The following is a 14,043-nucleotide window of genomic DNA, read 5'->3' as shown; positions in this document are numbered from 1 at the left end:
TTGTGGAATTCTGGGGGGAGCTGGGCTAGTGTTCTACACGAACACGATCATTGGGTTGCGAACGCAATGTCCAGGGGGAAGAGCCGTTGCGAACGCGAAGAATATCTCACAAACATGAAGGCCATTTGGGACGCAGCGCTTCGCGATCGAACTAGATGAAGACCTGATTCCAGTGATTTAAAATGTTACAAATACGGGATTTCACCCATTTTTCACCATCTTCTTAATAGAGCTTGGCCTAGAGGCGATTTTGAAGAGAATTTTCATTACCATTGCATAGGTTAGTATACTTTAACTTGTTTTCTTCCATTTTAATCAACACCCATTGACCTTTAACCTTATTTTATGCTCTTTCATGATAGAAAATTAGGGATTTGGGCAGAATTAGAGTTTTTTGTAAAATTGAGATTTAGACCTCAAATTGATGTCGGATTTTGAAACTAATTACATAATCGGGCTGAGGGGTGAATGGGTTATTGGATTTTGGTCTGAATATGGGGTTTTGACTAAGCGGGCTCAGGGTTGACTTGTTCCAAAATCATTAGAAATTGAATCTTTTTCACTCATGGCTAGTTTCTAAAGTTTATTTTGAATTGTTTGAACGATATTTGGTTAGATTCGATTGGTTTGGAGGCGAATTTTAGAGAAAAGACCCCAGTTGAGCTTTGATTTGATAGAGCGAGGTAAGTGTCGTAGTTAACCTTGACTTGAGGGATTAGGACTTGTTTTCATATTTGTTATATTTTTAATGTGTGGGTACAACATATATGTGAGGTGACAAATACTTATTCGTTGTTGTTGGATTAAAGCATGCGGGTGAAACTTGTTTCCTTGTGATTTATTGCCTCCTTAATTATGATATCCATGCTTAGGTTAGGTTATTACTTATTTGATCATTCTTTCCATAATTATTGCTTATTTAGTAATTGCTGAGTATTTTGGAAGTTGATCTTTGGTACCTGAGCATCATATTTGACGTTAAATACAAATCTCCGCATTATGTACTTCCCGAATTTTTATGTCACGACCCGGTCGTGATGGCGCCTATCGTAAAACGAGGCCAACCAACTGATTTCCAAATAATCTATATTTCAATTAAAACTTAAGTAAAACCATGTTTCCAACTGAAATCCGATAAAAGATATAGATTAAAAGTCAAAACAAAGCGGAAAATACAAGTCCGACCTCAGGTGTCACTAAGTCATGAGCAAAATACTACAGTAGTTCGAAATAAACAAGACTAACATAGTTTGAGAATAGCCAACAAATACACTAAGAGGAAGATAAGGAAGGAGAAGGCGGGACTGTGATCTCCAAGCAGCTACCTCGCTATCTCCAAGGAAAGTCCACAACTGAAATGATCAGCAACCGCTACCATGGCCCAAGATACATGGATCTGCATACAAGGTGTAAGGGTAACTTGAGTACACCCACTCAATAAGTAATAAGTCCAAACTATGGACTGACAGGTAGTGACTAACCAAACCTCAACCGGTAATACCATTCAACTGTACAGAAAAGTAGACATGCTTGCAGTTTAAGTAAAAACTCAACAGTAAATAAATGCAGTCTGAACAATATGGAGTATAAAGCTCAGGAAATCTCTATGTGCCAATGCATAGATAGCATGATCATGTTCCATGTACCTCCACTCACAAGTGCTCAACCACTTGGTACTGTATATGGCCATCCGGCCCATGGAAGATCCATCTCGGAATATATATATCACTAACCGCAGTCATCCAATATTATCAACTGCACTCACTGGGGGTGTGTTATAGACTCCGGAGGGTCTCTTACGGCCCAAGCACTATCATAATCATCAACATAATCACTGCGGCGTGCAGCCCGATTCAGCAACTGTCACCCACAATCAGGCTCTCAGCCTCACTCAGTCATCACTCTCTAGTCTGACACTCACGGGCTCACAATGTCATGAAACTAGCGCGAAATAAATATATGATATGCCAAGTAATTATATCTAAGGCTGAGACATGATATGATATGCATGAGGAAGACTAAGTACAGAATATCCTTGAATGTAATGAGATGACAACAAGAAACGACCACTTGGGTTTCAACAATATCGGCGTGAAGCTCTAATAGGATATCTGGCATGTTTTCATAGCACATTTACTTAATCACATGATAGAAACACGGATATCAACAAGAAAGAGTTACTAAGTAGTGCCATGGAATGATCCAGGCCGCAATTCTCACGATGCACGCCCACACACCCATCACTTGGCATTTGCGTCACCTCAATAGTAATCATAGAACACATAGTTCGGGGTTTCGAACCATCAGAACCAAGTTTGGAAGCATTACTTACCTCAAATAAAGCCAAACTCTAGCCCGCGACGCCCTTGACTCTCGATTCGGCATCCAAATACCCCAAATCTAACCAAAATCAGTATATTATTATCAATATACGCTAAAGGAATGAAACACATCCGAAAATTATCAAACTAACTCAAAAATTCCGAAATTAGCCAAACCCAACCCTTCGGCCCACGTCTCTGAATTCGATAAAAATCACATCACAAGAATGCTTATTCTCCATTGAGTCCATACATAACAAGAACATCAAAACCGGACCTCAAATGGCCCCTACAATTTAAACTCTCCAATTCCAAGCCCTAATTCCCTAATTTTAACCCTTAAATTCAACTAATTTCATGCCTAATCAGTTAGAAATCACCATAGAATCGAGTATTGATTTCAAAAATCTTACCTTTAAACGTTATCCCTTGAATCCCTCTTCAAATCCTCTCAAAAAGCTCTCAGCCCATCTAAAAATGAAGGAAATAAGCTAAAAATCATGAAGATAACCTTTTATACTTTCTGCCCAGGCATCTCGCACATGTGGCTCTTATTTCGCACCTGCGCTAAAAAATACAGAACCTGCATTTTTTCACTTAAGGGCCAACATCCGCACCTGCGCCCCAGGCTTAGCACCTGTGGGATCACAGGTGCAGTAAATCATCCGCTCCTGCGGCTGCCTCCACGCACGTGCGGTCCCAAATCCGCAAGTGCAGAAACAACAGAAGCAACAAATTCTGCAACATAGCTCCAAGTCCAAACTTTTTGACAACCATCCAAAATCATCCCGAGGCCCTCGGGACCTCAACCAAACATGCTAACAAGTCACATATCACCATTTAAACTCATACCAACCCTCAAAACACTCAAAACAATATCGAAACACCGAATCACCCTCAGATTCAAGCCTAAGGATTCCAAAACTTCCGAATTCCAAAGTCGATTAAAAAGTCTATCAAACCTCACCCTAATGAACTAAAATTTTGCACACACGTCCCAAATGACACAACGGACCTACTCCCATTTCCGGAATTCTATTCCGACCCCGATATCAAAATTTCCACTGTCAACCGAAAAATGCCAAAATTCCTATTTCGCCAATTCAAGCATAAATCTACCACGGGCCTTCCAAAATTCATTCCGATCATGCTCCTAAGTCCTAAATCACCTCACAAATCTATCTGAACCATAAAAACCAAGTTCCAAGATTATTTACTCACAAGTCAACTTTCGGTTGACTTTTCCAACTAAAGCTTCCCAAAAAGAGACTAAGTGTCTCATTTCTCTACAAAAATAAAATCACTCCAAACCCAAACCAACCAACACGAAATGATGAAATGTAGTTGAACAACATGTAAAAAGCAAAAATGGGAGAAACAGAGTTGTACCTCATGAAATGACCGGCCAGGTCGTTACATCCTCCCCCTCTTAAACAAACGTTCGTCCTCGAATGAGTCAAGAAACATACCTGGAACCTCAAATAGGTGAGAATATATGCTCTGCATCTCCCGTTTGGTCTCCCAAGTAGCCTCCTTCACGGGCCGACCTCTCCACTGCACTTTCACTGAAGTTATATCCATTGATCTCAACTTTCGGACCTGCCGCTCCAAAATTGCCACTGGCTCCACATCATAAGTCAAATCACCGCCTAACTAAACCATGCTGAAATCTAAGATATGGGATGCATCACCAATATACTTTCGGAGCATAGAAACAAGAAATATCGGGTGCACACTCGACAAGCTGGGTGGCAAAGCAAGCTTATAAAGCACCTCCCCAGTCCTCCGAAGCACCTCAAAAGGCCCAATGAACCGAGGACTCAATTTACCCTTATTCCCAAATCTCATAACACCCTTAATGGGTGAAACCTTCAGTAGAACCTTCTCTCCAACCATGTAAGACACATCACAGATCTTTCTTTCAGCATAACTCTTTTGTCTCGACTGTGCTGTACGAAGACGCTCCTGAATCACCTTCACCTTGTCAAAAGCATCCTGCACCAAGTTTGTACCCAAAAGCCTAGCCTCACCCGGCTCAAACCAACCAACTGGAGATCTATACTGTCTCCCGTATAAAGCCTCATATGGAGCTATCTAAATACTCGATTGATAACTGTTGTTAAATGGAAACTCTGTGAGCGATAGAAACTGATCCCATGAACCCCTAAAATCAATGACACAAGCATGCAACATGTCCTCCAATATCTGAATAGTGCGCTCGTACTGCCCCGTCCTTCTGAGGGTGAAAAGGTGTGCTCAAAACTGCAATGTAAACTGAGTACCTCTATCTAAAATGATAGAAACTGGGATGCCATGCAAGCGAACAATCTCTCGGATATAAATCTCCACTAACCGCTCTAAAAAATAGGTAGTACACACAGGAATGAAGTGTGCGGACTTGGTCAATCGATCCATAATCAACCAAATAGCATCGAACTTCTTCAAAGACTGTGGGAGTCCAACTGCAAAATCCATGGTGATCTGCTCCTATTTCCACTCTGGAATATCTATCTGCTGAGGCAAGGCACCTAGTCTCTAATGCTCATATTTCACCTGCTGACAATTGAGACACTGAGCTACATATACCACAATATCCTTCTTCATTCTCTTCCACCAATAGTGCTATCTCAAATCCTGATACATCTTCGCGGCATTCGGATGGATAGAATACCGCGAGCTATGAGCCTCCTCCAGAATCAACTCCCGATGCCCATCTACATTGGGCAAGCATATCCGGTCGTGCATCATTAATACCCCATTGTCACACCTCCTTTTTACACCCCGAGGGTATATAAGGGAGTTTTTCCAATTTAAGTATCATTATTCGAAATGGAATTATTTATTTAATTCTTAGAGTCACCACTTGGAATATTTTAATTGGTTTCCCAAGTCACCGGTTTATGTTAAATCCTAAATTGAGGAAATTTCGACTTTCCTTTGGAAGTCTGCGAACCAGAAATTCTAGATAAGCAATTATGTTAACCCCAGAGAAGGTGTTAGGCATTCCTGGGTTCCGTGGTTCTAGCACGGTCGCTTAGCAATTTATACTTGGCTGAATTGTTTAACTACTCATTTGTAAGACCTATGTGCAATTATCTTTTTGCCGCTTTTAAATTACTTGAATTATTCGTAATTAAAGAATTGAGTTACGCATACGTATACTCTTTTGTTTTGGTGCGTCAAAATCATGTCATGCTAACGTGTCCACAATTAATAACATTTTTTGTGATTTATTAAGAAAGTTTGGTTAAAGTTGCGCGAACGCATCCATCAAGTCTTTAGACTTAAATTCGCAATTATATTACGCGAACACATATATAATCGCAATACTAATCTAAATCGGGCCTAAAGAAAACTACGATTGTTCAAATTAATAAGAGGTTTGCAAGGGCCATGGAAAATTTAATAATGGCACACCTCGATTTTAAAAGAATTATAATTAATTAAATGAGGGCCATGAGTTTTGAGATTTTATTCGGCATGGCACGCCTCGAATTACTTCTATTAAAAGATTTTCTTAACTTAGCTCTTGAGGGCCATAATTTGTATGTTTGGCTAATACGACACACCTCAATTTATTACACACTTAATTAAACCTAAAGATCGCTAATATTTGCATAAAAGTTTTAGAATTAAAGGAAGTTATCAATGGTGAGCATAATTGGGCCATGTATCATTTCAGAAAATGGCGCAGCATAAAACACCTTGAGCTATGAGGGTCAGATGACCCAACTTATTAAAAGGACAAAGAAATTGGGCTTTAGAGGTGAGCCCAGGACGGAAAAGAAAGGGGAGGGGGAGCCTGGAACACTAGCCTGGCCTGGGCCAGGTGGTCTTGGGCCATTTAAAAGGCCTGGTTGTTTGAAGAACATGGTTCAACATTTCAAACATACAACACACTTTAATTAACCTAAGAACTAATCTACATTAAATTAAACTGATCAAATCAAATAAGAAACACCCACCATCTACTTTAAATCCAAATTGCAAGGCAGTCGAATACCATACAATCAACGAGCACTCAGCCACATGTATTTAGTAATCAAAGTTATTATTAAATGAGGTTAAAGTCTTACACATGGTGATTCTAACAGAGGAGCACTTCAAATATTTAGACTAAAAATCAATACACCACAGCAGTCACTAATTTTGTCCAGATGTTAATACCAACACCTAGAAAAGCTAAACCATGAGAAGAATTAACCAAGAACTTAACACTATCACCGAGTTAAAATGTCTCAATCAAAATCCAAACCCAAAAGAATGCTACCCATCTAAATTCAGACCATGCTGTAACAGTCCCAATTAAATACATGAAGAAAGTAATTTAACTTAATTAAGCCAAAGTAACTAGACTAAACTCTAAACATAACCCCAAAGGGTGCTGTTAATAACATAACTATAACACATCATATGATATACTAATTCAATAAAGAAAAAGGAAGCATGAATGATCTTCAAAAAACAAAGCCAAGCATTCAGTAAATTCCACTCATCCATAGGTGTTCAAGTTGATCATATAGCTTCAAATGTGCATTTCATACACTCATAAGGTCCAAAAGGTACCTGGTTACAGCAAAAAACAACAAGGAAAATAAGCTTGAAGTTGGAAGTAAGGCAGCAGCAGGATTTCAGCAGTAATGGAACAGTGCACAACAGCTTTTAAACAATCTTTGAATCCAAAATGAATTAAAAATCCTTTGAAGGTTTCAGAGTAAAGAAGACCCTCAGCTAATTTCAACCAAGTAAAAGGCAATAAAACTTCAGAATTCTTTCCAGGTTTAAGACTCAGTCGTTTCTCAGCTTTTAGGTTCTTTTTATCTCTGAATCTTCCTTGACAATGAAGAAACATGCCTCTTTATAGAAGCTTTCTAGTGCAGCAGAATGGGTTTCAGATTTTGCCCATTACTCCTTCTTTAATTTTCATTTTGTTCATTTTAGACCCTGAATTTCTAATCCAACTACTGAACTAACCCAACCCTCTCTTTCCTGGAAGCTTCCCAGGCAGTTTCAACTAGATTCCCTCAGTCAAAATTCTTAAACTACCCCTTTAAACCTCCATTATTCACCCTCAGCAGACCACATGGGTCAAGTCTGACCCAAGACTTAAACAGGCTTCTTGAAATGGGTCAAAGATGGCCTCAAAGCCCAATCAATAAATTGACCCATATCACGAAATCAATTTCAGTAGTTCAGAAATAAAGAAAAAGGAAACAAGCCTAGAGTTACATGATTTCAACATCAAAACATGATTGAACAAACGACCTATGAGACTAAACTAAATAAACTACAATTAAACCAAACTAAAAAATTGAAACAAAACTTAATTAACCTAATTAGAATATTAGAACACGAAGGACTCTTAAATGAGCACACTTAACAAAATCAAACAAACAGAATCAAATAAATTAGAAAAGATGCTGACTAAAGATGACCTTAAGCATAGAATGAATACAGAAGTGATTTGAAAAAAACAGAAAAATAAAAAATAAAAAAGACGAGGAAAAAACAGAAGAAGATGAAAATGAGAATAAAATGTAAAATGAAAGAATGGAAAATAGTAGGAAAAAATACCTAGAAATAGGCGGGTTGAAGGTGGACTTTGAAAATGTCTTCAAAACCTTCAATTTTAGCCGAAATCAACTTCGACTCCAATCCTTCACTGAAACTTGACGATTTGGGAGATTTGGGATTTTGGCGTTTGGGATCTTGACCTTGAATCTAAAATTCAAAACGATGGGGAGGGATTTGAGGGAAGTTGCTTCAGGATTTAGGAAGAGGAGGGGCTGGGGGTTATATGGTGTAGTTTTGAGGTGAAATAGAGGTGGCGCCGCCATCGGAGGGGTGAGGATTTTAGGGCGGCGTTCTAGGGTTCTTGAGGGTCTCTGAAGGAGGAGATGAAGTGAAGAGAGATGGACCAGAGGGGTAGGTCATTCGGACAGTTATATGGGGAACTAAAGCCAGTTCCAGGCCGTCCAATCAAATGAAATCGACGACTTTGATGAAAAGGGTCCAGGACGAGATCATTTGATCAGGCTTTTAAGCTGGACTGGGTTTGGGGTAATTTGGGCCTGGATTTTGGGGCGTAAATTTTGGGCTCTTTTTGGAGATCCAAATCCGAAAATCCTTTTCTTTTCTCTTTTCTTTTTTTTAATTAAAAGTCCTAACAATTAAAAATCATAAATTACCTAAAAATGTGAAATTAAACTACTTAATTAGTTATAAAAATTGTAAACATCACTTAACTCTAGATTAAAAGAAGAAAAAAATCAATAAACTAAGAATTAAAAGATAAAAAATGTAAATGAGCTATTTTTGTGGTTTTCAAAATTTTATAAAACAAATAATTACTGATTAATTCTAAAAAAATGTAAGAACAAATCCTAAATGCAATGCATGATATTTTGGTATTTTTCATGATTTAAATAAATTAAACATACACAGAAAAATATAAATAATTCTGAAAATTCTACAGAAAATCCTAAAAAGGCCAATAATTAAAAAAAATCTTTTTTTTCTTGGGATCTTATATGAGTGTTTTGTATGGGGCAAAAATCACATGCTCACACCCATCATCACCAATAGTCATATCTCTAGCATCATTGTGCTGAACGTTGTCCTTAAGGACAAGCAAATAAGGATCATCATACTTGCACTCTCTGATGCGATCAAACAATGAAGACCGAGAAACCACACAAGCTAAGACCTGACTGGGCTCCGAAATATCCAACCTCATAAATCGATTGGCCAGGGCCTGAACATCAACTGCAAGAGGTCTCTCTCAACAAGAATATATGCCAAACTGCCCATACTCACCGCCTTCCTACTCAAGGCATCGACCACTACATTGGCCTTCCCCGGATGGTGCAAGATAGTGATATCATAATTCTTTAGTAGCTCCAACCATCTCCGCTGCCTCGAATTGAGATCTATCTACTTGAACAAGTGATGGAGGCTATGATGATCAATAAACACCTCACAAGACACACCATACAGATAATGCCTCCAAATCATCAATGCGTGAATAATGGCAGCCAACTCTAGATCACGAACAGGGTTGTTCTTCTCATGAGGCTTCAACTGACGAGAAGCATAAGCAATCACTCTACCCTCATACATCAACACACACCCAATACCAACTCTCGAAACATCACAATACACCGCATATGAACCTGAAGCTGATGGCAAAACTAACATTGGAGTTGTGGTCAAGGCAGTCTTAAGCTTCTGAAAGCTCGTCTCACACTCATCTGACCACATGAAAGGAGCACCCTTTTAAGTCAATTTGGTCAAGGGTGATGTTGTAGATGAAAATCGTTGAACGAACCGATGGTTATAGCCCGCCAAACCAAGAAAGCTGCAAATCTCTATGGCTGAGGACGGTGTGGGCCAACTCTAAACCACCTCTATCTTCTTCGGATCAACTTGAATACCCTCACTATACACCACGTGCCCCAAGAAAGCCACTAAACTTAGCCAAAACTCACACTTGGAGAACTTTGCATATAGCTTCTCCTCCTTCAACCACTGCAACACAACTCTCAAATGCTCCATGTGCTCCTCCGGACTATGCGAGTACACTAGAATATCATCAATGCAAACAACGACAAACGAGTCGAGATAAAGCCGAAATGCGTTGTTCATCAAATGCATGAATGCTGCTAGGGCATTGGTCAGCCCAAAAGACATCACAAGGAACTCATAATGACCATTTTGGGATCCTGAAAGTTGCCTTAAGAATATCTGAGTCCCTAATCTTCAACTGGTGATAACCTGAACGGAGATCAATCTTGGAGAACACCCTCTCTCCCTGAAGCTGGTCGAATAAATCATCATTACGAGGCAAATGATACTTGTTCTTGATTGTGACCTTGTTCAACTATCTATAATCAATGCACATCCTCATAGTGCCATCCTTCGTATTCATAAATAGGACAGGCGCACCCCACGGGGACACACTAGTCCGAATAAACCCCTTATCAAGGAGTTTAGGAAGCTGCTCCTTCAACTCTTTCAACTTTGCCGGTGCCATACGATACGGTGGAATAGAAATAGGTTGAGCGCCTGTCACCAAATCAATACCAAAATCAATATCCCTGTCCGGTGACATGCCCGACAAATATACATGAAACACATCCAGAAAATCCCTCACTACCAAAACTGAATCAATGGTAGGAGTCTTTGCACTAACATCCCTCGCTAAGGCCAGATAAGAAAGACAACCCTTCCCAACCATCCGCTAGGCCTTCAAAAATGAAATCACTCTACTGGGAACATAATCTGTCGAACCTCGTCACTCAATCTGTGGCAACATCGGCATAACCAATGTCACTGTCTTAGCATAACAGTCCAAAATAGCACGATATGGAGATAACCAATTTATGCCCAATATCACATCATAATCAACCATACTAAGCAACAAGAGATCCACTCGGGTATCCAAACCCCTAATAGTCACCACACACGACTGTGAGCACGTGATTTTTACCATATATGAAATACTCCTATAAAATCCCAAGAAAATAGATTTTGTTAATTATTTACCATTTTAGGAATTTTTGTAGAATTTTATTTAATTGTTTGCATTTTTGTGCACGTTTAAGTTTTATTTAAATCATGAAAAATACCAAAAATATCACGCATTGCATTTAGGATTTAATTTTACATTTTTTGATTAATTAGTAAATTAGTGTTTTATAAAAATGGAAAATCACAAAAAAATAACTTATTTTTTGCATTCTTTATTGTTTAATTTCGAATTTTGGTAGTTTTCTTTTAATTTGGCACTTAATTAGTTGTGGTAATTATTATTTAGAGTTAATTAATTCAATTTGGTAGGATAATCTAGTTTTGAGATTTTAATTTAGGATTTTATTTTTATTTAAAAAAAAAGAATTAAAAAAGAATTTGAAAATAAAAAGAAAATGAAGAAGAAATGAGAAGATTCGGATCTTGGGCCGAAAATTTAAAATCCCTCGAGCACAAATAAATTCTACCCATCCAAACCTGTTAATCTAGCCCAAACCACCCCATACCCAGTCTGCACCACTCAATGACCAAACGACGTCGTTTCCATTACCCATTGATTAGGACTGTCGATCTTAATTGATCGGACGGTCCGGAACTGAGCCCTATTTCATATAAACTATCCGAACACTGCCCCCCAACCCTAACTCATCTCCTTTGTCTCTTTCACTTTCAGAACACTCCCTTAACCCTAAAGTGCTGCCCTAAAATTCCACCATCTCAGGCCGGCGACGCCACCACCAATCCATCCCCGATTTACACCATAAGACCCTCATAGTTCCCTCTTTCCATGGCTCAAAGCCATTTCCTTCGAATCCTCCTACATCTCGTCGAATTTCAAATAAAAGATGGAGCCCTAAACCCCAAATATCTTTGCCCTCAGATCTGTGGCATGCATGACCTAAGCCTCCGTTTTTCTTGTGTTCAGAAGTCGTATTTAATGCAAAATTAATTATGTTCGCTTGTTCTTCATAAAGAACAAGTGATTAGCATCGGTTTTGTTTAAATCAAGGAGTCCAGTGTTGGTTTCGAGTTTAGTCGGTAAGTTTTCTTTATATTTTCTGTCCATTTTGTTGTTTTACCTCTTATTCTTCTTCTTTTCTTGTCCGTTTATTTGAGTCTATCTTCTGACCGAAATTCTGAATGGTTTCGAACCTGGTTTTTCCTTTTAGGTTAATTTGTTTGATCGTATTTATTTCCGTTCATTTTTTTGGTTTTTCTTTCAATTTTTAAAAGCTGCGCTTGATTTTGTTTGTTCACTCATTTAGGTTTAGATTTAAACTTCTGATTTTGCCTTGTTATTTTGGTATCGTGGTTTAGTTAATTGTGTTTATTTCAATTGGTTAGCTTAGTTAATTCCGTTTAAATCGGTCAATTAATGTAGGTTTTAGTTTTTGAAATCCTTAAGTATCTTCCGTATGTTTGTTTACTGATTTGATTTAGTTTAGATTTATTGCTTGGGCTTTGATGTCGGTTTGGACTTCACCTCAAGGGGTTTGTTTGGTTTCTTGGGTTGGATCTGAGCCCAGGTCTGGTTGAGCTATTGGGTCAATTCGACCCATTTGGTTTCCTAAGGTAAAAACAGAGGGTCTGCGGGTTAATTTAGGAAATCTAAGTTGGGGAATCTGATGTAACTAACTTGGGAAGCTTCCTAGAAGCTGGCCTTTGGGACTATTCTGAAAATTTAAATTTTAACCAAGGAATTTCTAAGCAAAAAATCAAAATTCCAATAGGGTCTAAATGCAAATTTGATTTCTTTTAGGCTGCCCTAATAGCTTGCCTATAAAAGGCATCATTACTTGAGGTTGAAGTCAGATTTTGGAGAGCTTAAAAAAGACTAAAAAGAAAACGGCTGAGCATTTTTTGAGTAAAATTCTGATATAACACTAAAGATTTTGCATTTTCCTTTGTTTAAAAATTGGTCAAATCTCACTTGGCTTCAGCTTTCGATCTTTGATTGCTCAGTCAACATTATTGAAAATGACAAAGTCTTGCATTTGGGTTGAAATGGATTGAGTTTTGGATTTTTAAAAGCTTGGTTTAAGTGTTGCTGTTTGGTTCTATGGTTTTATTGCTGAAATCTGGGTTCTATTTTGCTGCTGCTGCTTCCCTGATCTCAAGCTTTGTTTTCTGATTTATTTTTCTATATTCAGGTACATGTTTCTGAATCCTACATAATGTGAGCCTCAAATTGAAGATTGAAAATGGAAAAATAAAAGTTTGAAGCATAACATCAACTCTCTAGTTCATAGTTTCATTTTCTCGTCCTTCTGAATTCCCTTGTTATGATTCGTTTGATGCATTGCGTTTGATTCGCTACTAACAGCACACTCTCGAGAGCTACATTTGGTATGTGTTTAGTGTGAAATTCAATCTTCTATTGAGTATATTATAGCTAGGTGATCATTGAATTTCTTACCATTGAATCTGATTCTGAACTACTATGGAAACTTGATGTATAACTAGTGTAATAGAATCAATAGTTACACTCTGCATCCCATCATGATAAATAGTGCAGACTAGGTTATATCTCTTCCTATTATGCAATTCTTTTGGACTGTCATAACATGTTTTGTTGTATTTAAATAGTGTTGTGACCATGCAATAGTTAGCTGATTATTTCTTAAGTAGTAAAAGGGTCCGGCTTACTTCAAAAGTCGACTTATGCATTGATCTTACTCATTTTAGCTTAGTGATGTCCATAAGTTTTCAAATGTTCGAAGGGCTGTAGGTGTAATTGTAGTTTTAAAATCAGATTTGAAAACCTGTGAGTTCTATGCTGAGTTCTTTGTACGTGTGAGGTCAATTAATTATGGATATAAGTCTAATGTTTGGCATGTTACATTGATGATTGTACAAGTTTGTTTTATGGGTGATGGTAACAGTGCCTAAAGTAAAACTGGGAATCGATAGCAAGGTGTAGTATTAAATGGTTTGCTTTTGTCAAGTAATGAATAACAAAATAGGCACGTCTCTTTGGGTTGCACACCTGTTTGCCTCTATTGGGGCTCGATTCCGAGTTCTCTGCCTGTAGCCTGTGCTCGCCAATATTTGGGCTCGTTTTGAGCTTGAGTATCGAAAGCATTTTAAGTTGAAAGGAAAACCATTGCATTTGGGCAGCCTCTCGATTTGAAAAATCTGAATTTGGGTGTCAATTTAGGAATAGTTGCAATTTCTTTAAGTCGTATTTCATTAT

General features: G+C 38.2%; 1 protein-coding gene across 1 annotated transcript; it reads right to left on the bottom strand.

The window, feature by feature from the left end:
- Window positions 1–3,974: 3,974 nt before the first annotated feature.
- LOC138873763 (uncharacterized) lies at window positions 3,975–10,557 on the bottom strand. The gene is made up of 3 exons (XM_070152240.1): window positions 10,266–10,557; window positions 8,881–9,086; window positions 3,975–4,415 (listed from the first exon to the last, which is right to left on the bottom strand). Exons 1-3 carry the CDS (start codon window positions 10,555–10,557, stop codon window positions 3,975–3,977), a joined length of 939 nt encoding a protein of 312 aa, XP_070008341.1.
- Between the last annotated feature and the right edge of the window lie 3,486 nt (window positions 10,558–14,043).

Source organism: Nicotiana sylvestris, chromosome 7 (assembly GCF_000393655.2).
Source record: "Nicotiana sylvestris chromosome 7, ASM39365v2, whole genome shotgun sequence".
Taxonomy (NCBI): domain Eukaryota; kingdom Viridiplantae; phylum Streptophyta; class Magnoliopsida; order Solanales; family Solanaceae; genus Nicotiana; species Nicotiana sylvestris.
This window is presented reverse-complemented; position numbering and strand designations above follow the sequence as displayed.

What these genes read in the sequence shown, in the direction of transcription:
- LOC138873763 (XM_070152240.1), bottom strand. Translation starts at nt 10,557, where the DNA reads ATGGTTGGGAAGGGTTGTCTTTCTTATCTGGCCTTAGCGAGGGATGTT. An exon ending in GACTAGTGTGTCCCCGTGGG is followed by an intron (nt 9,087 to 10,265) that starts GTGCGCCTGTCC and finishes GACCTCTTGCAG; the next exon opens with TTGATGTTCAGGCCCTGGCC. An exon ending in GTGATGATGGGTGTGAGCAT is followed by an intron (nt 4,416 to 8,880) that starts GTGATTTTTGCC and finishes TCGAGTATTTAG; the next exon opens with ATAGCTCCATATGAGGCTTT.